The sequence below is a fragment of the Giraffa tippelskirchi genome, chromosome 2 (genome assembly GCF_054371585.1).
Source record: "Giraffa tippelskirchi isolate mGirTip1 chromosome 2, T2T-mGirTip1v1.2.pri, whole genome shotgun sequence".
Classification (NCBI taxonomy): Eukaryota; Metazoa; Chordata; class Mammalia; order Artiodactyla; family Giraffidae; genus Giraffa; species Giraffa tippelskirchi.
Genome location: NC_137276.1, coordinates 57,735,029 through 57,762,558, shown reverse-complemented (window position 1 = coordinate 57,762,558; position 27,530 = coordinate 57,735,029). Strand labels below are relative to the sequence as shown.

Below are 27,530 nucleotides of genomic sequence, written 5' to 3'. Positions count from 1 at the left end.
TCCAGAAAGTAAAAGCAGATGGAACCCTTCCCAAATCATGGAGCTAATAAATGCTGTTACGTGGACGAACCTTGAAAACAATATGCTAAGTAAAAGAATCCAGTGACAAAAGGCCACATATTATATGAATCTATTTATATGAAATGTCCAGAATAGGGAAGTCTACAGATGTAGAAGGTAGATTAGTGGTTATTAGGAGATGGCGGACCAGAGGGTGATAGCTAAAGAGTATGAGGTTTCTTCTTAAGGTGACAAGAAAGTTCTTTAATTGACTGCGGTGATGGCTGCACAGCTCTGTGAATACACTAAAAATCATCGACTTGTCTATTATTAATAGTTGAATTATATCTCATTAAAGCTGTTCCCCAAAATAAGCATTCCACTTTTAAATACTAAAAATGCTGAACTTTTACATAATAGTTCATTTGAAACAAGGGTTTCCACCTGTTCCTTCATTGAGGAAGACATACTGAGCACCTGCTGCACTGTGTGGCACCTGGGTGGGCAGAGGGGGACAGAGATGAATCCAGTCCAGCACCTGGGGCTTGTGGTCAGGAGAGAGGTGGGGAGCATCCAATCCTATTCCAGCCTACTAAAATCCTTAGCCAGGCATGTGCACTCCACATTGTGACACAAGGGAGACAAAAACAATGCTAGCCAACAGTTACTGAGCACTTCCTGGGTGCCAGGCACTGTGCTAAGCACTTTTCATGCATTACTTCATTGAGTCCCCACGGCAATCCACGATGTTAGTGTTCTCGACAGCCTCATTTTACAAATGGTGACCCTCGTGAAGAGTGAAGAGAGGTCCTTGGGCCTGCAGGAATCCTAGACAGAATCAGGTTTGAGATGGGGCTAGAAAAGGACCTCTAGGGAGAAAGTGAGGCTCCACAGGCCATGGCATCTCAGCTTGGAGCAGCATGGATGCTCAAGGAAGCAGAGAGCACCAAGGTCCCAAGAGCAGGGTTCAGCCCTCTCTGCAGCCATCCTCTACTGAGACTGTTTCTTCAGCTGTAAAATGGGGCTATTATTGCTACTTCGGCCACAGAGTTGAGAACCCTGCACAAGATAAGTGAACACACTGTGTAACATATAGCACCATGCTAGGAAGCAAGAGGCACTGAGGAGAGGCACCCTCTATCCTGCATGTTGGCAAGACTCTGGCCCCATCTGGGAAAGAGCAGCGCGTGCACAAAACTCACACACACACACCACACACCCCTCTTCGCGGTACCTCTGCCTCTGATTCATCATCCGTTGCCTTTGGATACTGGTCACCCTTCACCCATCAACCTGCCAGCCCCACTCTAGCCCCTCTCCTGGAAGCTTTCCCGGGCTGCCCACCCAGCAGACACTCTCGGGGGGCTCTGAGGAGGTGCGTTCATGCACCCATAACAGGAGGTTATTAAAAGCACTCAGCACACTGGGCAGATGTGAGTGTTGAAGGAAATGCTTGGAGAGCACTTAGCACAGTGTCCGTCTCCTCCTTAAACATGGCAGAGTCCTGCTCCACCCTGGAGGCAGGGTGACTCAGAGCTGACGGGCCCTGTGTGTAGGGTGTCATGGCGGGCTCAGTCAGGGAAGGCACAGGGGGCTGCTCACTGGGTGGGCCTAGGCATATCCTTGAGTGCCAACCAGATCCTCAGCCACCTGCTGGCCTCTCGTCCCATCCCTAGAACCCCAGGGGCTAGGGGCCTGACCCTCTGCCAGGGTGCCCTCATGCCAAGGGTCCCTTGCTCACTGTATACATCCACCCAGGGGGTGCGGATCTGGAGAGCAACCAGCAGTGGGTCCAGGGTGGGTGGGCCTCTCTTGGCCAGGGGCAGGGAGAGGCTGAGATCACCGGCTGAATCACCAGGGATCTTACTAGAAAACAGTTCTGCGTTGGGTTTGAGGTTCTGCATTTCTAACAAGCTCTGGGGTGACACTGATGTGGCGATGGCTGGCTGTACTTGAAGGAGCAGGGACCTAAAGCATGGCGTGGCCATTCCTGAGAAGAGTGGTGATTGGCATCTCGGCCCCCCACTGGTCTTGGAGGGACCCAGCCCTGCCTGGCTACACCCTCAGCTGCCAACATCTGGAGGGCAAGACTACACGGATTTTGAGTTTCCAGGATTCCATTTCCATTACATGTATAAAATAAAAGTAGTACCACGCTATAAAAACAGTGGAAAGTACGAAAAAATAATAGGAAAAAAAAATCGTTGATAATCTCATACTGTGTGTAACACAACTGTTAACCTCTCTCCCCAGGATTCCAAAGCCACATCTGTCAGAGTCAGGGGTCGTCCGGTGAGTGAGGTCTGCCCCCGGAGCCCCACCTTGTTGCAACGAAACACTGGGGGAGAGATGGGGGCCGCTCCTGACCCGTTTCCCACCCTAAGGGAGCAATGCCCAGCCCCCCGTGCCTGAGGCCTTCGTGTGTGCATGCTCAGTTGCATCCAACTCTTTGTGACCCCATGGACTGTACCATGGGATTTTGTCCATCTGTCCCATGGGATTCTCTGTCCATGGGATTTTCCCGGCAAGAATGCTGGAGTGGGTTGCCATTTCCTCCTCCAGAGGATCTTTCCGACCCAGGGATTGAACCAGTGTTTCCTGTGTCTCCTGCAATGCAGGCCGATTCTTTACCACTGAGCCACCTGGGAAGCCCCTGCCTGAAGCCTTCACCCAGACCTATCCTGGGGGCACCCCTCCCCCTCACAGGCTGCAGGCTGCAGAGCAGGCAGAGGTGGGGTCTGGGGGAGGGGGCGCACATCTGGGTTCCTGGCCCGGAGCCCACATTCCTTCCCTGTGAGTGGGAGGTGATGGGCTCTCAGGAGAGCCGTCAGGAAGCCGTTGGCCCCTTCTGCCCGATGGTAACAGGACCCACCTTGGCAGGAAGACTGGGGTGGGGTGAGGGGAGACTCGAAGGCCCAGAATCTCACTCGGGGGTGCCTCTCCCAGACTGCTGACTGGCCAGTGCAGGCCCAAGCTGGGGCTCTGTCCCATCCACACCAGCTAGCCTGCCTCAGGAAAACCAGAGGGGACAAAAAAGTGGCGGCCAGTGATCAAGGGACGAGGTGCTGGAGGAAGGGACCCTGGTGAGCTGTTTCGCCTCCTCTACCCATGGAGGCTGGTCCACAGGCCAGCCAGGGCCCCAAGCCCCCACCAGGGCCGGGCTGCCTTACCTGGGGGCAGTCCTTGATGTAGTGTCCTTTGTTGAAGCACAGGTGGCACAGGTAGTTGGGTGGGGGCCGCTTGCTAGGCTTGCGGGTCTCGGAGGTGAGGGTCAGGTCGGAGAAATGCTCGGTGAGGGAGCTGAGGCCGTCGGCGATGTTATTGAGGGAGCCGTAGGGTGAGGCACTCTTGTACACGCTGCTGCTCAGTGCCTGAGGGGGACAGAGGCTGTGAGCACTCTGGAGGCCTGGCCGCTGATGCAGCCATGGCCTCGTGGGCACTTCCACAGGCTCGGACACACACACACACAAATTCATACCGATTCTTTTTTTTTTTTGTCTTCTCTGATCTTTTCTTTTTAATTTATTTTTTATTGAAGGATAATTGCTTTACAGAATTTTGTTGCTTTCTGTCAAACCTCAACATGAATCAGCCATAGGTATACATGTATGTCCTCTCTTTTGAACCTCCCTCCCATCTCCCTCCCCATCCCACCCCTCTAGGTTGATACAGAGCCCGTTTGAGTTTCCTGAGCCATACAGCAAATTCCCGTTGGCTATCTATTTTACGTATGGTAATGTAAGTTTCCATGTTACTCTTTCCATACAACTCACCCTCTCCTACCCTCTCCCCATGTCCATAAGTCTATTCTCTATGTCTGTTTCTCCATTGCTGCCCTGTAAATAAATTCTTCAGTACCATTTTTCTAGATTCCGTATATATGCATTAGAATATGATATTTATCTTTCTCTTTCTGACTTACTTCACTCTGTATAATAGGTTCTAGGTTCATCCACCTCATTAGAACTGACTCAAATGTGTTCGTTTTTATGGCTGAGTAATATTCCATTGTGTATATATACCACAACTTCTTTATCCATTCATCTGTCGATGGACATCTAGGTTGCTTTCATGTTCTAGCTATTGCAAATAGTGCTGCAATGAACAATGGGGTATGTGTGTCTTTTTCAATTTTGGTTTCCTCAGGGTATATGTCTAGGAGTGGGATTGCTGGGTCATATAGTGGTTTTATTCCTAGTTTCATACCGACTCTTTAGTCACCTGTGGGCTCTGGCTTCCTGGAGCCTGCATTCAAATCCCAATTCCAGTTGTGCATCCATGGACAAGCCAGTGAACCACTCAGGACCTCAGTGACCCCATCCAGTAAACAGGATTAATGACAGCTACCTCCAAGGGTTTCTAGGAGGCTAACATAACCCTTTATTTCCTGCCTGGCACTGGGGAAGTACTCAGTATGTGATGATGGTGATCATTAGTTCTTTACATGCTGCCAGGAGGTAAGACAAGCAGCAGAAAGCCACCTGCTAGAGCCAGAACTCTGCCATGTGCTGGTGGAGTGACCAGCTCGCAGCCTTGTTTCCACTGTACAGAAGAGGAGAATGAAGTTCAGCACTTCGCCGGGTCTCCTGCAGCCCAACGCCTGTGCACAGTGTGTCCGGGGAGCCCTCAGCCCAGCCTGGGCCAGCTCTCTGGAAGTCCAGGGAGGAAACGGCCCACCTCTCTCACCTCTCCCACCTCCAGTTGACAGGAACCAGATGTCTTGCCTGGCTTCAAAGAAGACGCGGCCCAGGCCCCCTCCTGGTGTATACAGCCTCTATTTATAGGAGTCACGGGCTCTGGGCGGCCAGGCACACTGGAATTCAGCAAAGGTGGGGCCTGCTGTGAGGCTGGCAGGGAATGGCCATGAGCCCCTTCTCCTGGGGCCAGGCCAAGGCTAGAAAGAGGTAGCCTCCCCAGGGGCTGATGACAAACCCGGGCACAGGGCTCAGGCTTACCAGGCTCCAGTTCGTGGGCATACCAGTGGGGACAGTTCTTTTTCTGTGTCCCCTCAGTGCAGGAAGGGAAGGGAGTATAAGCTGAGAGCTGGTCCCAGGGAATCAAGACACCCCTCCTCCAACCAGGACAGAGCCCACATCTCACACATGTATGCCTCTGGAGGTCCAGCACTCCTCCCTGGAGGACACAGCCCTCACTCTTCTTGGCTTCCTGGACACCCTGCTCTGTGACCCTGGCGCAGCCCTTTCCCTCTCTGGGCCTCTCTTCTCTCTCATGTAGGCTTGGACCAAAGCCTGGGTTCTGGAAGTAAAGACAGAGACAGGACAACCGAGGCAGCTCAGGCCCAACACACAGTCAGTCCTCAGTGACTGTGCATTGAACTTAAAGGCTCTTGATGACATCTTGGGTTTCCCTGGTGGCTCAGCTAGTAAAGAATCCGCCTGCAATGCAGGAGACCTGGGTTCGATCCCTGGGTTGGGAAGATCCCCTGGAGAAGGGAAAGGCTACCCACTCCAGTATTCTGGCCTGGAGAATTCCATGGACTATAATCCATGGGGTCACAAATCTCTGCTCTACCACTGCACAGGGCCACTGTGGAAGATCCCACACGAACCTGCATCCAGTCTGAGGACAACTTTCCAGCTCCCAGGTGGCCCCAAATGGTCCGTCCTGAAAGGTCCCCCATTCTTGGGGGAGTGGTATGCAAGCCAAGACAGGACAACCTTAAGGGATGTGAGGAGAGTCCCAACGGAAGTGGGATTAGATGATATTAGTAACATGAACTGAGCATTTTAATGTCCCTGGCGCTGGAAGCTTTACATGTGTTAAGATAACTAACGCTCACCACAGCTCTATGAGTCAATGTCCCCATTTTACAGATTAGATCAGTGTGTCCAAACTTGTATTGAATGACCTGGGAAACTTTTAACCAATAAGTTTTTCTGGGTCCCACCTTAGACCTACCAAAGCAGCCACCAGGGACTGAGGGCCCAGAATCTGCTTTGCTTCACTGTGGTAGAATATGTTACATAAAAACCTATCCTTTTAATGATGTTTAAGCATGCAGCTCAGCGGCACTAAGCACATTCACATTATTTATAGTACATACATCACCACCATCCATCTTCAGAAATTTTTCATCATTCCAAATTGAAACTCTGTCCCCATTAAACACTAACTCCCCACACCCCCTTCACCCCTAAGCCCAAGTCAGCATTTTCAATCTCCCTTGGAAGGTACAACCTTCCCAGCCCCACCTGGCGTTGGGAGCACCTGGACTTTCCAACCATCAAGATTTCTCCTTAGCTTGTCTCTAGGCTTCTCCCCATCCAAACTGGTCTGGGGGAGGGCAGTGTCGCCCCAGCCTTCCAGAGAAAAGTTCATCCAAACAAGAAACTTGAAGTTCCAAATGGCGTGACTCATTCTCATGACTGGGAAATGCAATTTCACAAATAACAACCCTCTTATTTTTTTTTTTTCTTTCTTTCCTTCTTTCTTTTTTTTTTTTCTTCTTCTTTTTTTTTTTTTCTGGATAAGATTTAAGCAAGTCCACAGGAATCAGGGCTGTTTTGGCAGCAAATTGTCAAGAGGAAGGGGAAGTTTGGTGGGTGCCAGAAACTGCACTAATTACACCCTGAAAAACCTCTCCCCCATCTTGTGGCCACACACCCCTGCCCACGGCAGCCCCGCGGGTATCCCTGGGCAGCCAGAGGCCTCCGAGCAGGCTGTCCTCCCCCTGGCAGCTTGACACCCCTCCCACCGCCTCAGGAAGGTCATGGCTTTGTCCCTCAGGAGGGTCACAAAGGCAGCTGTGGGTCAGAGGAGCAGGGCCAGGGCTCCCCTCCCTGCCACCTCTCCCCATCCAGTGTACATTGGCCTGGCCCTCACAGCTGCTCCAACTGCCTTCCCCAGCCCCAGTTCAAGACGACACCAGGAAAAGACGAAAGGAAGGAGCAGTCAGCCGACTCAACCTCACTCTGAAGTTACGATAGAGAAAGTGAGGCCAGGGGCACAGACCAGGGCACGCAGCCAGGCCTAAGGGCCAGGAGTTCTGCTTGCCGGCTGGCTGGATGGGCGGGTGGGGCGGCAAGCTGTTTCCTCTCTGAAGCCCTGAGGAGCTCGGCCCATGGAGGTAAAAGGCGAGCCGGTCTCTCAGCCATTTCCACGGCCTGTGGGGACTGACCGGAGCAGAGGCCAGGACACACAGAGCTCCCTCCCCTCTGCCCATGGAGCTTGGCCCTGGCCTCTTGGATTCCCCACATATTGCAGGGAGCAGGGAAGGAGGGCAAACTTTATGATCTCAGCAGGCCTGCTTCATTAAGGTCCAGACACTCAGGTACTGAAAGATGCCCCCAGAGCATGGTACACAAGAGGGCACTTCATTCACAAGGGCACCACCTCAGCCGCCCGTGGCTGGAGGGCAAGGCTGGGCATGGCTTCCCTTCATCAGTCAGCCCCTAATTCTACAACAGCAAGGCTGCTCCCCTCGGCGTCTCTCTGGCCACTGCTTTTCTCCCTCCAGGCCTGCACTTGCTGTCCACCTTTGGGATGCCCAACCTGGATCCAAACCATCCAGAATCTGGTTCTTGACCTGGTTCTGACTCTAGTGAGCTGGCTATGAAACCACCCCTTCTTCTTGCTCAGGCCTGGGCTCCAAGGAACTGTGTGAAAAGCACAGGTTCAGGTGCTCCTGAGGTCCCACTGGCCACAGAGGCCCCAGCCCCCTCCAGAGGCCTTCCAGACCTCCTGGCCATAGCCCTGTGCTGCGGGCTGGTTTGGGGACTCCCCTGCCCTGGCCTGAAGGAGCTCTGAAGTCTGTCTCTCATCTCTTTATACAGAGATACCTCTTCATCTCTCCATAGGGCTGAACATCCCCGAAGGCAAAGATTCTGCCATCCTCCACTGCCCCAGAGACCAGACTCCAGTGCTCTTTAAGCCCATGATAGTCCTGCATGTAGACAATCACAGACAGGAAGCGGGCTCCCTTTGACAGATGGGGGTATGGATGCCTGAATACCTTGAAGGATTTAGCTTAGGGTCTCTGAGTTCCCATGGACTAAGTCGGAGGGTGCTCTCACCCCAGATTTTGCTGCTCTGGCTGGGGGATGAGGGCAGTCCCACTACTATAAGGCTCTGGGTCATCTAGGCCCAAATGAAGAGCCTTGGGGAGGAGACCACCCCTCCTTCCTCCCTGGGTCAGTGACCCCAGCAGCGAGCAGGAAGCGTGGGATCCTTATGCCACATGCAGGGAACAAAGCAACAAATTCCTGTCCATGGCTGGAACTTCTCCAAGGTTCTGGCTCGACTGTTGGGGAAAGTTAGATGGGAAGAACTATAGTTTATTCTGAGCCTACTTGTGTCACATACTCGATTGGATCCTTTCCCTTTCTTAGACTCATACCTGCCAAGAACACTGTTCGGATGGGCCTTGTTGGGCTGGTTTTATAGAACTGGAAACTGAGGCTCAGACAGGCTGAGTAACTTGCCCAAGGAAACACAGCCAGCATGTGGCTGAGAGGAGATTCACAGCCCGATCTGCTGGCCTGTTATATTTCAGCTCCTGAATGGCCTCCAAGGCTTGTCTTCCCCTACAGGAAGGGGAGCCACCTGGCAAGGACCACCCTCCTTGGCACAGAGGCCCTATGACTCCACACTGCCAAGCCCCTTAGGCCTGGTGAGACAGGGTACCAGCTTCTCTGGGTTGTGTGAGGGGTTCGGGCCCCAGGGTTGGTGGTTCTGCTGAGGGTATACAAGGAGAGATTTCCAAGGCCAAGTCAACCTGACAAACTGTGCTTCCCTTTGGCCACCATCCCCAGGACAGAAAGAGGGCACAGTGGGAGAGGCAGGCAGGAGTTGACGTAGGTGGGCAGGAGCTTTTGAGGGCAGCCAAGAAGAAGAAGAGATGGGTGCAAGAAGAGAAGAGGGGCCAGCAGGCAGAGGTGGGCGCAGCACCACAGGAAAGGTCTGTGTAGAGCAGATGCTGAGTCTGCTGCCCTCGGGGCCTGAGAAGGCCTTAGAGGAGGAATCCTCTTGTCCTAGTTCCCAGCTCTGTGGGGGTTCTTCCATTCTTCCATCAGCTGAACAACCGCTTCCTTATCCCCCAAAGCCATCCGTGTCCACACTGCTATACACACACACAGACATGCCCACACTCCTCTCTTTGGGACAAGAAACCATTCATCTCACAAATGACTCCACCCCTTCTCCAAGGAGATCTGCACTTCTTCATCCTTAGGGTCTATATGGGGCTCAAGCCCCTGGGGTCAGACACATACACATGCTCACAAACACACACACATTCCATACAAAAAGCAGGGGTGGATGTGGGCTGGGCTCAGGGATAGAAGGAGACAGCCATGGCCAAGGATGGAGCTGGCCAATGGGAAAGTGAAGCCAGACCAAGGGTTTCCCCAGCTGTGGTTAGACCCCAGTTCTGCTCCTATTTCCAAGGTCCAAAGATGATCTGTGGGCCAAGAATGCAGCAGTGTTGACCATGACAGACACAGCAACCCTCCACTCAGGACCCCTAAGGGCACTGTTGCCTCCTAGAAGTCCATTCACCTGGGGTGTGCAAAACACAGCCCCCTGGACACAGCCAGAACTTGAAGGGAGATTCAGATTTCAATAAGCAGGCTGTGTTCTTCTTGGTAACGGGAGTTGGGAAAGAGAAATGAGGAAAGAAAGGACCAAGGGATGGAGGAGCACAGTGGCAGCAAGATAGAGTGGAACAGACCCAGGGGAGGCTTCCCATCCCCACTTAAGTCTCTCCTGCTCCCCTGCAGGTCATCACTCACCTAGTGGGGGTTCACATTTCATAGCCATGTGCCTGCTGCCCAGCTCCCCAGCTCGAGCATAGGCACTGGGGAGTGGGCTGACTCTCGCTTCTAGACCAAATACACTGAATGAAAGCAGAAAGCATGGATCTGAGAATCCGAGGACTAGACGGTCCCTAACATTTAGCCAGTCTGGGGCACCACCAAGGTTTGCAGCCTCTACAGCAAGGAGCCTGGATTTGAGGTCCACTCTCCACATGATCCCCCTGAAATCATGTGCAAATGTGAGTTCTGCGTGTGCATGGACAGGCGTGCTGTGTGCATTGCACTGAGGAAAGGAACTTCAGCTGCTTTCAGATTCTCAAAGAGGCCCATAGCCAAAGAAGGTCAAGAACTCTTCACACACCTAAACTTCTCCTGGGACACCTCTAGGCATAGGGTTTCATGACTCCCACGTCAGCTCTTTAAAATTTATCAAGCAATTCATAAACATTTCTTCCGTGAGATAAAACAAAAGGCTAAGAGACTGAGGAAAGTGTTCCCATAGTCATAAGTCTGGGGAAGAAAGAGAAGGAGAAAGTCCAAGTCATCCATCCACCCATCCACCTAGCGAATGTCAACTGAGCACCTAGTCTGTCCCAGACACTGACCAAGCATCGGATGCTGGGATTACCAAGTGAAATATGACAGGATTCCTATTCTCAGAGTGCTGACACACATGGTAATATTTCATAGCAATACCGACTGTTCAGACATGCTTTACCAGAAGCATGTACCATTCCTCTCTCACAGGACATGGAAGGAGGGAGGTGTGTTCCCCATGGCAGCCAAGCAAAGCCTTCAGAGAAGAGACATCCACTGGGGCCATAAAAAAGTAAGTTGGAATCTGTCAGTTATACAAGGAGAGTCCACAGCATTAGAAGCAGTGGAAGCAACAGCAAGTGCAAAAGCTTAGAGTGAAAGCTTGGTGCTTAGTGTTTTCAGAAACTTCAAGTGAATCGATATGGCCAGAGGAGGACAGAATAAAGATTATACATCACAGCCACCACTACCCACACACACACCCACACACATACACACAAGAGACCAAGCACCCTGAGACGCACCCTGGAGCCCTGATCCTCAACTGATTCCCTGACTTTATCTCCCTCCTCTTGTAGAGCCTTAGTTTCCCCATCTGCATAATGGGGATGCCTCACCCAGTGGGTGCTATGAGACAGGAGTGCTAGGAAGTGCTCGGTGTCCATCTCCCCTGCCTCCCCCAAGCCAGACCACCCTTGGACACACGTCCCACAGAGTCCCAGGCTGGAGCAAGTACATGACAGAAAACTCAGGACCCATGAGCAATGCCTACCACTCCTCAGAAGGTTTGGGATCGGGGACAAATCAAGTGAGGCACTAAAGCCTGACAGCACCCTGGTTAATGCATGCCCCATACTGGCACCCAGGGCACGATCCAAGTGAATGCCACCCCCACCAGCAGGGCGAGCCAATGGGACAACTGTAGTCGGGATAGAGAAGACTTCTAGGTCGAGCTCTGCCACTGACTTGCTGGTTTACTAGCCAGGCCTCTGTTTTCCCTTCTGTAAAATGGGGGCCATGATGAAAAGATGCCTAGAATAAAGCACCACCACCCAGAGTAAGGGACGCTTCTCTGTGGGGTCTTTCTCTTGTTGCTGACAGCGTCTGACCGTCTGCCACTGCTAATTCCCTATTACTAACGCTGCCTGCTTTCTTCCCTCCCACCTGACTCAGAAGGTCCTCGAGGTGTGGTCTCTCTCTGAGTCTAGGCGCGCCCAGTCAACTGAATTTGACAGAGGGAGGGTCAGGCCACCTCAGCCAACAAGCCCTCGAACGACGGTCTCCCTTGCCTGAGTCAGAGCTCAGCTTTCCAGGGCTGGCCAGAGGGAGCCGGGCATCTTCCCAAGCTCCCAGCTGGGCTGGAACGGCTGTTCCTCCCAGGCCCTGGGGCTGCCCCCCACCACTTCACACAGACCACAAGGGCTGCTGGGAACAAACCTCAGCTCCTGAAGCCCACTCAACCCCAGTGAGGCAAACTCCCACCCTCAGCAGACAGGTGGCTTTGTTCTACACATCTATGCCAGTCAGGCAGCCCCTCAGCTCAGTCGCACCAACGGAGAGCAAAAGTGATATATCCAAACCTTCGGAAGACTGTCAATACCTAGGACCTTTTAAATCAGGACACTGCGGTTACCCCCTCGAAGGGTTCTGACAGCCTCATGTATGTAGGAGCCTGAAGCCCTGTCTGGTAAGCCTCATGAGACCCTTATGGCTGTTCTCAAATCTCCAATGAGACCAGAGAGGCAAAGAGGAGAGTGTCCTCAGTGCTACGAAGATAGCACTAGGACCCAGGAGGGCATCTGGGTTAACAGCTGCAGGAAGAGCCTCCTACGGTTGAAAATATCCAACAAGGAAGAGGTCTGCTTTGATGGATCATTCCCTGAACTTGGAGGTATTCAGAAGAACACTGGCAGGTGTTCTATGCCAAAAATGTATTTCAGTCAAATAGTTACAGAGAATGTCGGGTTGAAGAAAAGTTAGCAGGTTCTGTCCTGCAGGACTTCTCAGAGCCTTTACTGTGTTAGTGGGTGGTGTGTGTCTCCAAGGGGAGGATACTAGGCTGTGTTTCCCAAATGTATTTGACTCCAAAGCCCTTCCGCTCAACCTCCACAAAGCATCACTGGACAGCAGAGCCACATCTTCAAGCCACATCTGGCCCTGGAGGAAGAGGAAAAGAAAACAGCTGCCCTCAACATCTGACCTGGAATGGGACAGCTCTGTCTCCCTAAGGGGGTGCAACAGCTACCCAGGAGGGGCTCTTGGCATCACTCAGAGGTGCTTGAGCACTAATGCTCAACATGCGGGTAACTTTACTTTTCTGGAGGTGGAGTCCCACAGCCTCCACACTGCTATGAATTTAAATTCCAAACAAAACTGGCAGGGAAGACCCCCACCCTCATGCCACCAACCCCAACTGCCTCCAAGACCTGCCTTCCTCTGGTACCCGGAGAAAGAGAGGAAGGGCATAGCCAAGGGCCTCACAAGTTTCCCTCCAAAGACATATATTAATAGCTGTTGCCACAGATCAGGGGTTGAAACATGGGTTCGTTCACAGGGTCTAGTTTCTATACCCAGAGGCCTTTTTAAAAACTGCACCAAGTACCCATGTGTGCTTTGGCCTGGCAGGCTTACCACACACTAAGAAGCCAAGAAAACCCCCACAAGCAACCAGTCACCCCCTGGTGCCAGTTTCTGCACTTGCCCATGAACTCTACCATCTCCCGCTCTGCTCCCAGGGCCAGTGTTCCACTCAGAACCCTTGGCTTATCTTCAGCTTCCAGAGCTGAGGTTCTAGGGGCACAATGGGCTTCTGTGCCCCCATGTCCTCAGCACCCACCCCCGCCCAAACCCCAGCTGCATTCATGGTGTTCTGCTATTGTGGTGGGAGCAGCCCGGAGGTGGTGCAGGAGGGGGGTGGGCTCTTGGCACGGGGACCGGAGCAGACAGGCCATGGTCAGTGGTCAGCATGCAAGTCACATACGCAGGCACTGCCACTGCGCCTGCCAGGCTCTGCACGGAATGGTGACACTCCTGGGGCCCTGGGGCCCTTTGCAGAGTCCCTGCAGGCCCACACACAACTTGCTTCCTGTTGGACAAGCCCCTTGGTGGCATTCAGGTGGGGGGTATTTTTTCTTGCCTTCTCAACCAGTTGCTATTTTGGAGCCATATTAGGTCACCAGCTAAGCCCTGGATGCAGGAAAGGCCTGTCCCTAGGAGCACAGCTGGGGCTTCAAGAGGGTTTAGGAGGCGTATCAGGTGGGGGGGAGGTGGTGAGAGCGGGTGAGTCTGAAGCCAAGAGAGTCTTCTGGAAGTCAGTAGGCACGGCCTTCCAGCCCCTGCATGGAAGCCACTGGCCCATGAGCATAGGAGAAGCCCCTCCTTACTCTCCCAACTCAGCCTGTCTGTAGGCACACCCTCTCCTGTACAGCTCTCGAATCCCACACACATCCCCCTGGGGGGACAACAGAGACTACATGTTACAGATAGGTAAACTGAGGCCCAGATAGAGATGAGAGTTCTTCCAAAGTCAGATCATGAGAGAGTTTTTTCCACCATTGCTCTAGATAACCTTTACCAGCTCCTTCTACACTGGCCCTAGCAAAGGAATGTGCCCCTTCAGTGGGGACACCGAGGTAAGCAGCTAGCAGAGGCTGCTTAGGAACCCCTACTTGATCTGTGAACCATGGTCTCCCTTCTGCCTTTGGGCTCCTACAGGATCCCCATGAAATCACCCACCATTCACACAATATCATCTTATCTGTCTTCTAATCGGGGACCCCTATGGGACTCTGGTGGAATCCCCAGGGGGCCACGTGGAGCTCAAAAATGTTTGGTAAGAGAACAAACAACCGACAAGACCCAGGCACTGTCCTCCAAAGCCCCTGGTCACAGAAGCCAGTTCCCCGAAGAGGAGGCAAAGTCCCTTGTAAGAAAGAAAGATTTCCAGCCAAGAACAATTCCTCACCTGGAGAGAGTGCTTTAAGTTTACAAAGAGCTCTGGAATACGAATGATGTCGCCTGGCACCAAAGGGCGCTTTCCAGATTCATCTCCCCCAGCTATGCCTGACAGTCCAACACAAGTCAATCATCCCTTCTTTCTGCTGGCCTGCCGTTGGCCCATCTCTAGGCCTCAGGCCAGTAATCCACATGGGCAAGTCTTCCCTAGTCAATAATGGCAGAGGCAAACACATTATGGGGTCACAAAGGGCGACCCTCTGTCTTTCCCACCTCATCACCAGCACACTGGTATATACACAAGTCTTCTCCCACAAACTGGTAAGGGACTCTGACTCTCCTGAAACTAACAGGTGTGCCCTGGTTTAGAAGACAAGTGCCCCTCCCGTGGGTCCTCTTCCCAGGCCCCCGCCTCTGCACTTTTGCAGAGAGAGCTGCCAGAAGCAGAGTGAGGGAAGGCCACAGAGGGTGTCTGTGGTTCTCACACGAGGCAGAAGTAAGTGGGAGTGGGGCCCAGGAGGAGTCCTGCTGAAGGGAGAGAGGATGGTATCCAGGAAGGTTCTGAAGAGCTCTCCAAGGGGCTGGGAGGTCCTGGCAATCTGGGTATTTATCTAGCTGGGGAAAGATGCAATCTGGGTATTTATCTAGCTGCCCGTCTGACTTTGTAACTGAATCCATCCAACAGGCAGACTTTGCAACGGCAGCCGGCCCAGGTTTCTGGAGAAGGCACTGGGCAGCTGGAACCTCTCCCTCTATCGAGCCCCCTCCCAGGAGCTCAAGAGATTTCCCTTTCATTTCCTTCCAGGCTGGAAGGGCGGGGGACAGCACAGTCTGTGGGGTCAAGCCCTCAAAAACCACTTCCTATGTGGCTGGGGGAGGGCGAGCGGCTGAAGAGTGTATCTGGGGGTCCCTGCGTGAGAACAGCAGAAAAATTCTGCGGGCGAGTCATTGCTCTCCAGAGTGCCCTTCGGGTCGGGAACCACCGAATTCGGAGAAAAGATTTCAGGGCCCTCCGGAGGAACTCAGAGCAAATCCACACTCTCCGTCCCAGCAAGCGGTGGCCAAGAGGGGGATGGGGTTGGGCGTGGGAAGGACACTTGGAAGGGGCTCACCGCACAAGCCGCGCCCCGGCTGTCTGGAGACAATCCGGAACCCACCCACCCGGTTGGGCCCCCCAGCCCACTTGGAGCAGGGCGCCCCAGGCTAGCAGAGAGGGAAGGAGGGCTCCACCCGCCCCAGAGCTACTCTGGGCCGGGCTCAGCGGGGAGGTGACGCGCTCCCGGCGCCCCGGGGACTTCGGAAGGCGAGTTTGGCAGAGCCGAGCGAAGTCAAGCCAAGCAGGGCCGGGCAATACGGAGCCGGGCCGGGGCCAAGCCAGGAAGAGCTGGGCAGATACGAAAAGGCCCTGCGCGGTCGCCGGAGGGCGGGGGCGCGCGGGGGCACCCACCTCTCCGCGCTGCAGCTGGAAGAAGCTGTTGAGATAGCTGGAGTGCAGGGGCGAGCCCAGCTGCTCTGGGCGGCCCTTGCCGAAGGCCAGCTCTGGGGGCGCGGCGCCGGCGGGCGGCTCTGGCCGGAAGGCATCGAAGGCGCTCGCCTGGTGCGTGTCCTGCAGCGACAGGTAGACCCAGTTGAGCAGCTGGGTCGGCTGGTACACCGAGGCGGCGCTCGTGTCGATGGCCGACAGCAGGCTCATTTTGCGGCGGCGGTGCCGGCTCCCCGCCCCCCACCCCGGCCGCCCGCTCGTGCCCCCCCCTCCAGCGGAGGGGCGGGCACCGGGGAGCCTGCGCCCACTGCCGCCGCCTGAGCCTGGACGGCGATCGCCTGCACCCAGCGTTCAGCCCGCAGCCGCCGCCGCCGCCTCCCCCCAACTGCTGCCGCAGCGCGCGCGGGCGGAGGAAGGAGGCAGCGAAAGTTGGGCAGGAAACTTTTGGGCCCGCCCCCTCCGAGCCGCCCGCCCCGCCCCGCCCCGCCCCGCGATCCGCTATCTGCCTCTGTGCTGACCCCTTCAGCGGCCGCTCCTGGGGTGGGGTTCTATGAGGCCCCGCCCCTTGTGGCACCATCCTCGCCTTCCATTGGCTGTATCATTGAATATAGAGTAGCGGGGGCGGGGTGAGAGGGGGAAAGGGAGCTCATCTACATAGGTAGCGCGGTGCGGCCCGCCCATGGGCGATCCCCTTGCAGTCCCCGCCTGCTATGTACGGCCAGCCCAGTTCCCCAGCTCCGCAGGAGCTCTCTGCTCCCCGGGCCTGATCTATCCAGGCTCTCTCTGCTTTCGGCTCACTGCTATCTCTCTTTCCAATTCCTTTCCAATTATTTCATTTTCACTTTTTTCCCCCTATTTTCTTAGCTTCCACATACCCTCCTTTCTCTCAGACTAACATGTGTCCATCGTCTCTCTGTCGTCTCTCTCGGCGGATCTGTTTCAGTCTCTCGTCTTTTCTACTTTCGTCTAGTCTGATGTGTCTCTGCCTCTCCCCTTCCCCTCTCAGATCCAGACACGCGCGCGTGCGCGCGCACATACACACACACACACTCACACACACATCTCCCTCCCTCCTCTCGCTATCACCAAAGGACCCTCCCCCTCCCACTTAATTCCTTCCATCTGCAGAATCGTTTTTCGGGTCGGCTTAGCCAAGGGGGGCCTGGGTTCCTGCCCCAGGAAGGACTCTCCGCCCCCTTCCCTCGCCTTCTTCCCTCCCCCCCCTCTCTTCTCCTATTTCTGCTCTGCGGCCGCCTCACTTTTTGCACTTTTCCTCCACCCGGACCCCCGGTCCCAGCCCACCCCAATGCCTCTGCGGGTCGCCAGGACTCTAGATGAGTTTGGAGAACTGAGGAAGACGTCTGTCACTCTGCTCCCCAGAGCAGCCCAGCTAGTTCAAGTATGCCTGGGAAGTAGGGGGAGCCTCCACAACCATCCCTCGCCGCGCCCCGCCCGACACACTCCGAAGCCCCGAGGCCTTCACCCTCTCGGACTTAGGTAATCTTCGGGCGTCTGCGCTGCACCAGGGCCAGGGACCTAGCGACAAGGCGCCTAGAGGGGGACGCGAGTCACCTCTCCAACCTCCAGTGGTTCTGGAGCCATTCAGCCTGGCGTTCAAGTGCCAGCTTGGCCACCTTCCAGATGAGTGGCTTTGGCGTTGCGCCTAACCTCTCTGCTGATGAACCTTTCTCTTCCGTAAGATGGGGAGGGTCACTGTCCTACCTCTAGGGATATTTGCGAGCTTACCAGTTTGAGCTTGATAATCAGAGATATTCCATGAAGATCAGCTCTCTGCTATCCCCTCCAAGAGGTGTTCTCCCACCACCTGCATGGGCACACATCTGTGGATGCTTGAAGTGAAAGGATTTCAGTGGTGACCAAATGCCACCCTTTCCAACCATGTCACCAACCAAGAACCCCTTGGATTTTTTTGTCTCATTTGATTATGTTTTCAAAGATTTTGTTTATCAAACAGTTTGGGATTATTAATACAAATGATAGCACACATACCAATCTTAATATTTTTCATCATCAGAGACACATGTATATAGTACCCTTTATATTTTAAACCTATTCCTTGAAAGAAAAAGTACACATTTGTTGGGAATAAATGTTATAACCATTTACTTTTGGAAACATTTGGGGTCATCTCTGGAACTCTGATACTATGTTTAAGGTTCCAAGGGGAGGGGCTGGACAGGATTTGGAACCACCATCTAAACTTATCTCTAAGTCTTACAGAGAAAACTGCTAGTCAGAGAGGAGACATCTTTCAATTGCACATCTTCCAATTCCAAAAGCAGGCAGTTGGGGAGCCTAAAGGAGACCCCAAGTTTCCCAGCACTAGCCCAGGACTCTCTCTCTACCCACCACTCTTCTTCTGGGCAAGGATAATCCTGTTACCTTGAAGTGCATGTTTTTTTCCCTAGTAGGGTTGCAAATTCAAATTGCTTTAGAGACCAGGCAGGTACCAGGCATACCTGATGGGGCATGTGGAGAACCAAAGTGCTAGCCACGCAAAACCCTACTGCTGTGGTTCTCAGCCTCAGAGAGACTATGAGTCTCAGGCACCTGGTCTGGGATCCCCTGTCCCTAAGAACAATGTGATGCTGCAAGGGTACTGGTCCTACCTGGTGACCACACTGATGGCCTCTGCCCTCTTCACCACCATCCCCACTCCACAGTTCCTACACAGAGCCTCTACATAGATAGGAGATGATCCAAAAATGTTTGCTAGGTCAATGGTTGGATGGAGGGATTATGGGAGCCAGATTATGCCCCCCTTTGAAGCCTGAATGGCTTCTTTGCTTTGTACTTTTCTCCTTCCCCTTGCCCACACCACACCTGCTCAACACGTGGGCTCTGTACCCAGTCGGTGATCAATAAATTTGAGCAACTGACAGGCAATTTGCCTGGATAGCAGCTGACTGGGCCCCTCATATCCTGAGACAACCCTTTCCATGGGGTGGAGGGTGATGGGTAAGAGTGACGAGATAGGTATCAGAGGCCTGGGTTCCAGGATAAGAAGACTGGTCCAGGCCCAAACTCTGTGCCTCTCCACCCCTCATCATGTACACATTAGGAAACCTTGCATTCAAAATGTCAGAGGGGACTTCCCTGGTGGTGCAGTGGATAAGAATCTGCCTGCCGGTGCAGGGGACATGGGTTCAACCCCTGGTCCGGGAAGACCTCACATGCTGAGGAGCAACTAAGTCCATGAGCCGCAACTACTGAAGTCCGCGTGCCTAGAGCCTGTGCCCTGCAGCGAGAGGCCACCACGGTGAGAAGCCTGAGCACCACAAAGAAGAATAGCCCTGCTTGCAGTGACTGGAGAAAGCCCATGCAAAGCAACGAAAACCCAGCACAGCCAAAAATAAAATAAATAACTTTTTAAAAAATGTCAGAGGTGCTGTCTCAAGCCTGCAGTTTACAGAGAAGGAAGTACCCTGACCCAGAGAAAGAAAGGGACTAGCCCAGGGTCACCCAGGAAGCCTGAGGGCTAAGCCACCTGCTCCTAATCCAATCCACATCTAACTCTCTCTTCCTTGGCCCTGGTCCAGCAGTCTCCTGCATGGTCACTCTGGCCCCTACACTGTCCTTAGGACCACAGGGAACTCTCAGATGAGGGTTGGATCCATGTCCCATTCCCTTTCTGGCAACTCCATCCACCCTGTGGTCTCCAGGATGGGACAACGGAGAGAAGACAGGATTTGGAGAAAAGAAACCTGGCTGAGTGGCTTTGGGCAAGTCTCTGTCCACTCTGTAAACCTCAATTTTCTCAGTTAGTGCCTGACAGGGTCAAATGAGGAGGCAAACAGGAAGGTGCTTTGCTAGCTGGGAATAAGCAATCATGCGGGAAGGAAGTGTGGTATTAATAATTTCAGTAAGAGTGATATTCAACTTTCCTGGCATGGTATTTGGAGGAGGAGGAACCATGCAGGGAAGTGTCTGCCCCAAAAGTTGCCCAGGCAGCAGATTTGATAGGTCCTTGGTGGCATTTCAAACCAAGAGCTTTGGGCTCTGAGCAGGAGAAACTCTGGACAGAAGAGCAAGCAAGGATCTGGGGCGGGGGGAGGGATGGGGGTCTTGGGCAGGGGAGGGGGAAGAGGGACAGGAATCAGCCTTCAATTTGGGCTTGAAAGGCTGGCAGAGATGAGCAGAGGAAGAAGGGACTTCACAGTCCTGTGCAAATTGATGCTGCTTATTTCACTAGAAAACATCTCATGGTGATTTGTAATGCAAAGAAACCCCTAACCCTCTTGAACCCACCTGCACTCCATGTGTCAGGAATTAAACAACTGATACACACTGGGAAGGCTGACGTTTGCCTTTCCTCTGGGCCTGGGCTGTACACTGGGCTCCTTTGGGCTGTGTGTTGACACAGAAGGTGTCAGTTTACAGCAGTGATAGCAAAATGGCAAATACTCTCCCTGCACATGCCACTGCCCCATCCCCCACTGAGGGCAGAAGTCACTGAGCGCAGCACTCCTTCCCAGACAAGACTCCAGACTCCATCTCCGCACAGCACTCTGCGTTTGCCGCTAAGAGTGGAGCTGATCCACGAGATGGAAACTATTTGCCATCACTGACTCAAATCCACCATCCCAAAGAACTCTCTGACATATAGGGGGACTTTGTGCAGAATTAGAAAGAGGCTGCCCTCAATCCCAGTGGGCTCAAACCTTGTATACAAGTCACCTTTGTACAGACACACAAAAGGTAGTCCTTCTTCCCATGGATGCAGCTCCCTTGTTGCCAGAGCCCAAGACTTGGTAAATGCCAGCTAGAGTTTGGTATCCACCAATCCCAGATATGGTTGTACAGTGCTCTGATGAGAAAACCAGAGGGGCAGCCTCATCACTCCAGGCCCTGCTTACAAACTCTTGTCCAAAAGGGAATATACAAAGTGGGCAGAGCCATGAACCTTGAACTCAGCTGGCCATTGCATGCAGGTGCAGAGCTGTGCAAAGTGCCTGGGCCTTTGAAATCTACCCCCCTCCTTACTGTGTGACAATGGCAAGCTGAATATCCTCTGCTGCACAGTTTCTTCATGTGTAAAATCTTTCTGCTCCTTGAATTCCAAGACACAGGAAGGAGTTGGACACCTGATGGCCCTGGCCCTTGGAAGGCCCTCAGAGAGAGCTTGCCCAGTTTCAAGACTAGATTCTGTGAAGTGGATGTGAGGGGCACCAGCTTGGATATCTCTGAGGGTTCTCAGCCCAGCCCTCTGGACGTGACCTGGGGCAAGATGACAAAAGTCCCTTCACCTCTGATCCCAGAAGTCACAGGGACAGCCCTAGCAGACCCTGTGCTCCCCAAGGAACGGCCTTCAGAAAAATGGCGGGGCAGAGATGGGGCCTTCCTCACAGGAACTGTGGCAGCAGCGACTTTCCCCCACTCGTTCTAATTTCCCATCCACTTTTCTTAAAAAAAAAACAAAAACAGCCATATAAATTTTAGCAACAGTCTCAACCACCTCAACCCCATGGAGAGACCCCAGACCTTCAAGATTGGAAAGAAGATGCTTGGTCACTGCAAACCAGTGATGGAAATGTGTGGGGCACAAAGGGCTCTGGAATTTGTATGTATTTAGGCTTGTGGGGCATCTGTTTGGAAGATGGGGACTGACACTCACCCAGAGTTGAATGTGCAGAACTGTGTACATATATTGGGGAATGTTTTGTCCATATCAAAGGAGGGAAGGGAAACTAGTTAATGGAGACTTTGGGAGTGGCTGAAATGGCCCTTCCATTGATCCTTGGCCTTCCTTGCCTCCTTAGAATCTTTCCATGGCTGCCCAATGGATAAAGTCCAAACATCCACTGGGCATGATGTTCAAGGCCCTTTTGATCTCTGAATCTTGACCACCTTTCTACCTTAATTGCTGTTACAGGGGACTTCTGTGGTGGTCCAGTGGTTAAAAATCCTCCCTGCAATGTAGGGGACACCAGTTCGATCCCTGGTCCAGAAGATCCCACATACCTCAGAGCAACTAAGCCCACAAGCCACAACTAGAGAGCCAGTACGCTGCAACAAGAACCTGACACAGCCAAATTAACAACAACAACAAAAATTGCTGTCACAATCTACCCTTCAACTCCTACACCACATGTGCCTTGCCTTCCAATAAAGTGAAAACACTGGCCTTCCCCATTCATGCGAGGCCTTCTTGGTCTCCATGCCTTTGCACATGCTGTTCCCCTACCAGCAAGAGCCCCCTCTTTCAGTTTTCCCAGCGGGTTACTCTTACCCTTCAAGATCCAACTGAAAAAATGACTTTCCCAAAGAAGACTTTCGTAATCACAACCCCCAGCTCCACCGTCACCCAGTAGATATTTTTTCTTTTACTCTTGACACCAGTGGCTCGGTAGTAAAGAATCTGCCCGCAATGCAGGAGACTCGGGCTCGATTCCTGGGTCAGAAGATCCCCTGGAGGAAGGTATGACAATCCACTCCAGTATTCTTGCCTGGAGAATCCCGTGGAGAGAGGAGCCTGGCAGGCTACAGTCCATAGGATCGCAAAGAATCACACATGACTGAAGTGACTGACCACGCACGTATGTGTTTGCATGGTATCATGATATCTGTAAAACTATTAGACCCCCCTTCTCACTCCCTTCCACCCAGCACCACTGCTGACTGGACTATGAGCTCCTTGCCTGACACAGTGCTGGATCAGAGCACGCCCTCTGTTTACTTAAGCAATGAACGAATAAACTCAGAAAGCCTTTGTGGTTTGTAGACTCCGAGACAGGAGACTGTCAAATCTGGTCTGGAACAACTCAGAAGCTCAAAGGATTGCAGAAATGCAGGGGGCTCTGGCAGGGAGAGTCCCCATTCTCTGAACATCCATGGCCTCCCTCCTTTTCCCAGCATCCTCTGCAATTGGGCTGGGGCCATGGAACTCGTTTTCAGTGACAGGGAGGTGAGAAGAAGCAGTGTGTCTCTGGTGAGGCAGCAAGCGTCGGTGGGGCTTCTCCACACTTTCTTGCTCCCATTTTGCTGGTGGAGAGTGAAAAATCCCAAGGCAGAAAAGGCCAGATCCCTAAGTCAGCATTTCAGATGAGCTGACAAGGAGGGCCTCTTAGACTGCAGTGGGAACTGGAACCAAACTCTCTGGTGTTCAGCTTCTGGGATGAAGGTGGAGGTGGGAGGATTATTTGTTACAGCAGCAGAACCTGCTCTAGCCCTGCTAATTGGTGTTGTTGTTGTTTTAGTCGCTAAGTTAGGTCTGACTCTTTTCATCCCCATGTATTGCAGCCCACCAGGCTCCCCTGTCCATGGGATTTCCCAGGCAAGGATATTAGAGTGGGTAGCCACTTCCCTCTCCAGGTGATCTTCCTGACCCAGGGATCAAACTCTTGTCTCCTACATTGGCGGGCGAATTCTTTACCACTGAGCCACCAGGGAAGCCAACTCAGTGAATAGAGGGGCTCGAAGATGATATGGCCCCCAAACTTCATTTTACTGATATGAAAACTGCCAGTTAGGGAGTTTCCTGGTGGTCCAGCGGTTAGGGCTTGTGCTTTCACTGCCATGGACCCAGGTTCAATCCCTGGTCAAGGAATTAAGATTCCACAAGCCTCCCACAAGTTGTATGTGTGGCCAAAATACACACACACACATACACACACACACACACACACACACACACAAAATATGAACTTCTCTGGTGGTCCAGTGAAGTTCCAATGCAAGGGGCATGGGTTTTATCCCTGTTCTGAGAACTAAGAACCCATATGCCACGCGGTGTGGCCAAAAAAAGAAAAAGAAAACTGCCACCTAGAAGAGAAAAGTCACGTGGCTTCTGGTTCTGTGATTTTTGAACTGTTGCCCTGAAAACTACCTGGTAAAAGCAGCCAAGTCTTCTGATTTGCAATGCCAACCTTCTCCCTCTTCCTCAGCCTAGGCAACAGAAGGGCATTAACCATAATCCTCACTCTGTAATTTTATTTTATTATTTGTTTATTAATATAAGTCTCTATGAACAAGTCAGTCAAAGCAAAAACTCAGACCTTGACAATACCTTATAGCTACCTATGAGGCTGACCCTTAGCCAATCTCCGAGGTCTCCCCAGCCTCCAGAACCATTCCTTTGCTTTCCTATTTTTAGACTTTTGTCTCATATTTGTACACGTAGTCTAAAAATATATATCTTTGACTTATCTTATAACTTTATTTAAAGAGTATCATACTGTGAAATCTTTGACTTATTTCACTTCATATAGTACTGCTAAACTGCAGTCTTATTGAGAAACACCACCATCAACCATTCATTCAGATAGCTGTAATTCTATTTCATTGTGTGACTACAGCACAGTCTACTCAACTGTGCTCTGTTGATGGCTCTTGCAACAGTGCAGCTGGGACTTTTCCTGACCTACCTTTGTAAGAGTATTTCTGGAGTATATGCATTTGCTGCACTGTAATATCCATCAATGTTCACCTTTGCAAAATACAGCTAACTGTTGTCCAGAAGAAGAGGTCCCATGGGTCCACACCCTTCCCAACACTTGATTTTAGACTTTTTTAGTTTTACAAAGTGTGTGCAGTTCTCTTGACACCGTGGCAGTCTCCCTGACCTCCCTGACCCCAATTTCCAAATCCTCTGAAGGGAGGTGATATTCTCGATCCCTATATGGTCCTCAAGGGCTTCCCAGGTGGTGCTAGTGGTAAAGAACCTGCCTATAAATGCAAAAGACATAAGAGACACAGGTTTGATCCCTGCATCCGGAAGATTCCCTGGAGGAGGGCATGACAACGCACTCCAGTATTCTTGCCTGGAGAATCCCATGGACAGAGGAGCCTGGTGGGCTACAGTCCATAGGGACACAAAGAGTTGGACGTGACTAAAACAACTTAACATGCATACACACACACACGGCTCCCAGAGTGAAGCCGACAGGGAAAATGGGTGATGTTCACGCAGGACACAGGAAGCCAAGGAGCAGGAAGGCTGGCCTTGCTCTGCTGTGGTCTGCACAGCGAGGGACAGGCAGCTAGCTACTCCCTCCCAAGTCTCCTGGCCATTCTCTCCATTTCAAAATACAAGAGGCTGAGACTCAGCATGTGCAACCAGTTTGCTGGGATGCGGAAAGCAGAAGCAGGCAGACCCTGAGAGCTCAGAGCTGGGAAAGGATTCCAGGTCCACCCCGATTAGCCAACTCATCCAACCCACACTTAGGGGGTTTTCCTGTTGGCTCGTGAAGTGATATTAAGTCAGGGGTATTGTTCTCCCTGGTCTCTACCATTGATAAAACAGAGAAAAACAGCTCCCACGATACTGATGCCGCCAGTCCTTCCTGCCACTTGCCTTCCTGGTTGGAGTCCTTTCTCCTGTGCTCCTTCCTCTATCTCCTCCCAGAGACTGTGATTCAAGCCAAGATGCCTTGTGGGGCTGAGGAGCAGGGGGTGGGCTCAGTGCCCACCTTCCATGCTTCAGTGGGCTCCTAGCTCCTTCTAACCTTGGACCTTCAGACTGCCAGAGGCTCCCAGGCAGTGGCGTGCAGGAATTGGCTTACATTGGCTCACCAGAGCAAATTGCTCAATGTTTCCAGATTCTGTAAGCCTACTGTTAAACACAGTCATTATTAAAATTTAAATTCTATAGTATTACAATTAACTAACTTATAATAAAAGCACAGGTAATGAATACTCAAAACTCATCACATCCTAATCATTTCATCACCTTTTGCTATTATTAAAAACACTGCACAAAATACTGTTTTGTGATACTTTTGTTCCATTCATAGAAAACATACACTTGTATACATACCTGGTGTACCTGATCATGATACAACATGTAGCTTTTTTCTTTTTTTTTAATAAGAATACTTCACATAAGATCTACCCTCTTAGCAAATTTTTGAGTAAACAATACAGTATTGTTAACTATAGGCACTAAGCTGTGCAGTACATCTCTAGGACATACCTTGTATCCCAGAAACTTTGTAACCTTTAACCAATACCCCTCCCAGCCCCTGGCATCCACCATTCTACTCTCTGCTTTAATGAATCTGTGTTAGCTGCCTCATGTAAGTGGTAGCACATAGTACCTGTCCTCCCAAGTTTGGCTCATTTCACTTAGCAGTGTCCTCAGATGTATTTCTTAAGCCACTGGTTAACATCTATCAGCTGCTATTACGCAGCTGCTGAAAATCCTCCAATAGCTTCCACCATACTCGGAAAAAGCCCAGAGGCCTGATCCTGTCCACAAGCCTGCAGAATCTGCCCTCTCTCTCATTTCACCCACAATCCTTCTGGCCACCGACCTTCTTGCTCTTCCACGACCCTCAGCTCACCTGCCACTAAGGTCTTTGTGCTAGCTGTCTCCACTGCCTGGACTCCTCGGCCCCAAATGTTTACCTGGCTGCACAGACCATTCAGATTTCAACTCAAATGCTGCCTCACTACGCATCTGTTTGTTCACTTATTGTGTGTCTCACCCACTCTGCCCCCATTCCCACACACACCAGGATATAAGCCCCAGGAAGACAAGGACTTTGCCTAGCACATGGCATGCTACCTGGCACACAATAGGGCATCAGTTCATGCTGGTGAATGAATGCACTGATGCCAGCACTTGGGGGCATCACTCCACATCTCCTAACAATAGGAAACTAGTTTGAAGTTCTCCCTAAGCTCTCAGCAGAAAGTGAGGCCCGAAAGATAAGAGACGCCATCAGGTCACTGAGGGAATGAGCAGGGTTATGCAGCCCTGGGGTCCTGACACCACTGTCCCCTGCTGCCCTGGGCAACCCAGTCTGCAGCCAAAGGCTCTGTCCTAGAGCCTATCTCAGGTCTGGCCCTGTAGGAATTCTGACTCTCCTGGACCTTTACCAGAGGGTTTGGCACCTTTATTCCTTTTAGTTTGATTGCTTTGTCTTGCTTTCTTCTATTTTATTTTTGCTGTATTTCATTTCATTTCATCATTTTCTAATAATGGTCCTCAGTTCTTGTGTGCCAGTGAAGGCTAATGATTTACTAGTGGATCCTGAGCTTTGGTCATTTTTCTTCTCCCTGCCTCTCCCTCCCCACTGCTGGCTCTCATAGGCCGATTCCCTCCCCACTGTGCCCCACCTGTCCCCTTACTGGGAGGAAGACTCAATGCTCCCCAGGGCCTGCTGGGTAGGTTTTAGGGCCTGCCTCATTCACCCTACATGAGCTAGTGCCCTTCCCTAAGGCCCCTTCCTTTGTGGGCTCTGACTCTAGAACCTTAGTGAAATTTCCCTGAACCTCAGCTTCCTGATCAGTGCTTTGGGCTTAAGGGTCTGTGCTATGCCTACGCCCCAGGGCTCAGAGGATCCAATTAAACTAGGAGTTGTGAGCATCCTTTGTGGGCCCTGAAGTTCTATCTGATCTCAAGCATGTGTCTGTAGTTATGAGCAAAAAGACTTTCTTACTTAGACTATTGGCCTTTCCATCCACAGGCTGACTTGGCCAGTTTTGGGCCCTTTCTGTACACTGTCTGCCTCCTCTAACTGACATGCTTCTCTCAGCCTGGCTCAGACTGGGCCCTGCCCTCCCAGCCTCCTGGGCCAATAACAAGGCTCTCTGATGCATACAGCTACTCAGACCTATTCCCCTTTCTCCTGGATTGCTAGACTTAGCAAAATAAATAACAAACAAGCAAGGTTGCCCAGAATTTCAGATAAGTGATTTTTTTTTTTTTTTGGTGTAAGTATGTTCTGTGCAATATTTGGGACATTTTTGTGTGTGTGTGAAGTTGTTCAGTTGTGTCCAACTCTTTGTGATCCTGTGGACTGTAGACTACCAGGCTCCTC

General features: G+C 52.0%; 1 protein-coding gene and 1 long non-coding RNA gene across 4 annotated transcripts in view; one reads left to right on the top strand and one right to left on the bottom strand.

The window, feature by feature from the left end:
* The window catches only part of ZCCHC24 (zinc finger CCHC-type containing 24), a 66,944-nt gene extending 50,810 nt beyond the window's left edge, over positions 1 to 16,134 (bottom strand). For 2 of the 3 annotated variants that reach the window (XM_081563724.1, XM_081563734.1), the window contains exons 1-2: positions 15,712 to 16,134; positions 3,171 to 3,371 (exon numbers count right to left, since the gene is read on the bottom strand). In XM_081563724.1, the coding sequence (XP_081419850.1) occupies positions 3,171 to 3,371; positions 15,712 to 15,957 (447 nt within the window). In that variant the 5' untranslated portion in view covers positions 15,958 to 16,134. Of the gene's footprint in view, positions 1 to 3,170; positions 3,372 to 4,686; positions 4,814 to 5,100; positions 5,257 to 5,569; positions 5,679 to 6,212; positions 6,702 to 15,711 lie in introns of those variants that run through there. The other variant, XM_081563714.1, reaches the window with a different exon arrangement.
* On the top strand, positions 6,821 to 11,375 carry LOC145535313 (uncharacterized). The gene is made up of 2 exons (XR_014075364.1): positions 6,821 to 8,629; positions 8,777 to 11,375. It is a non-coding gene; the product is annotated as an uncharacterized LOC145535313 (long non-coding RNA).
* Positions 16,135 to 27,530: the final 11,396 nt, after the last annotated feature.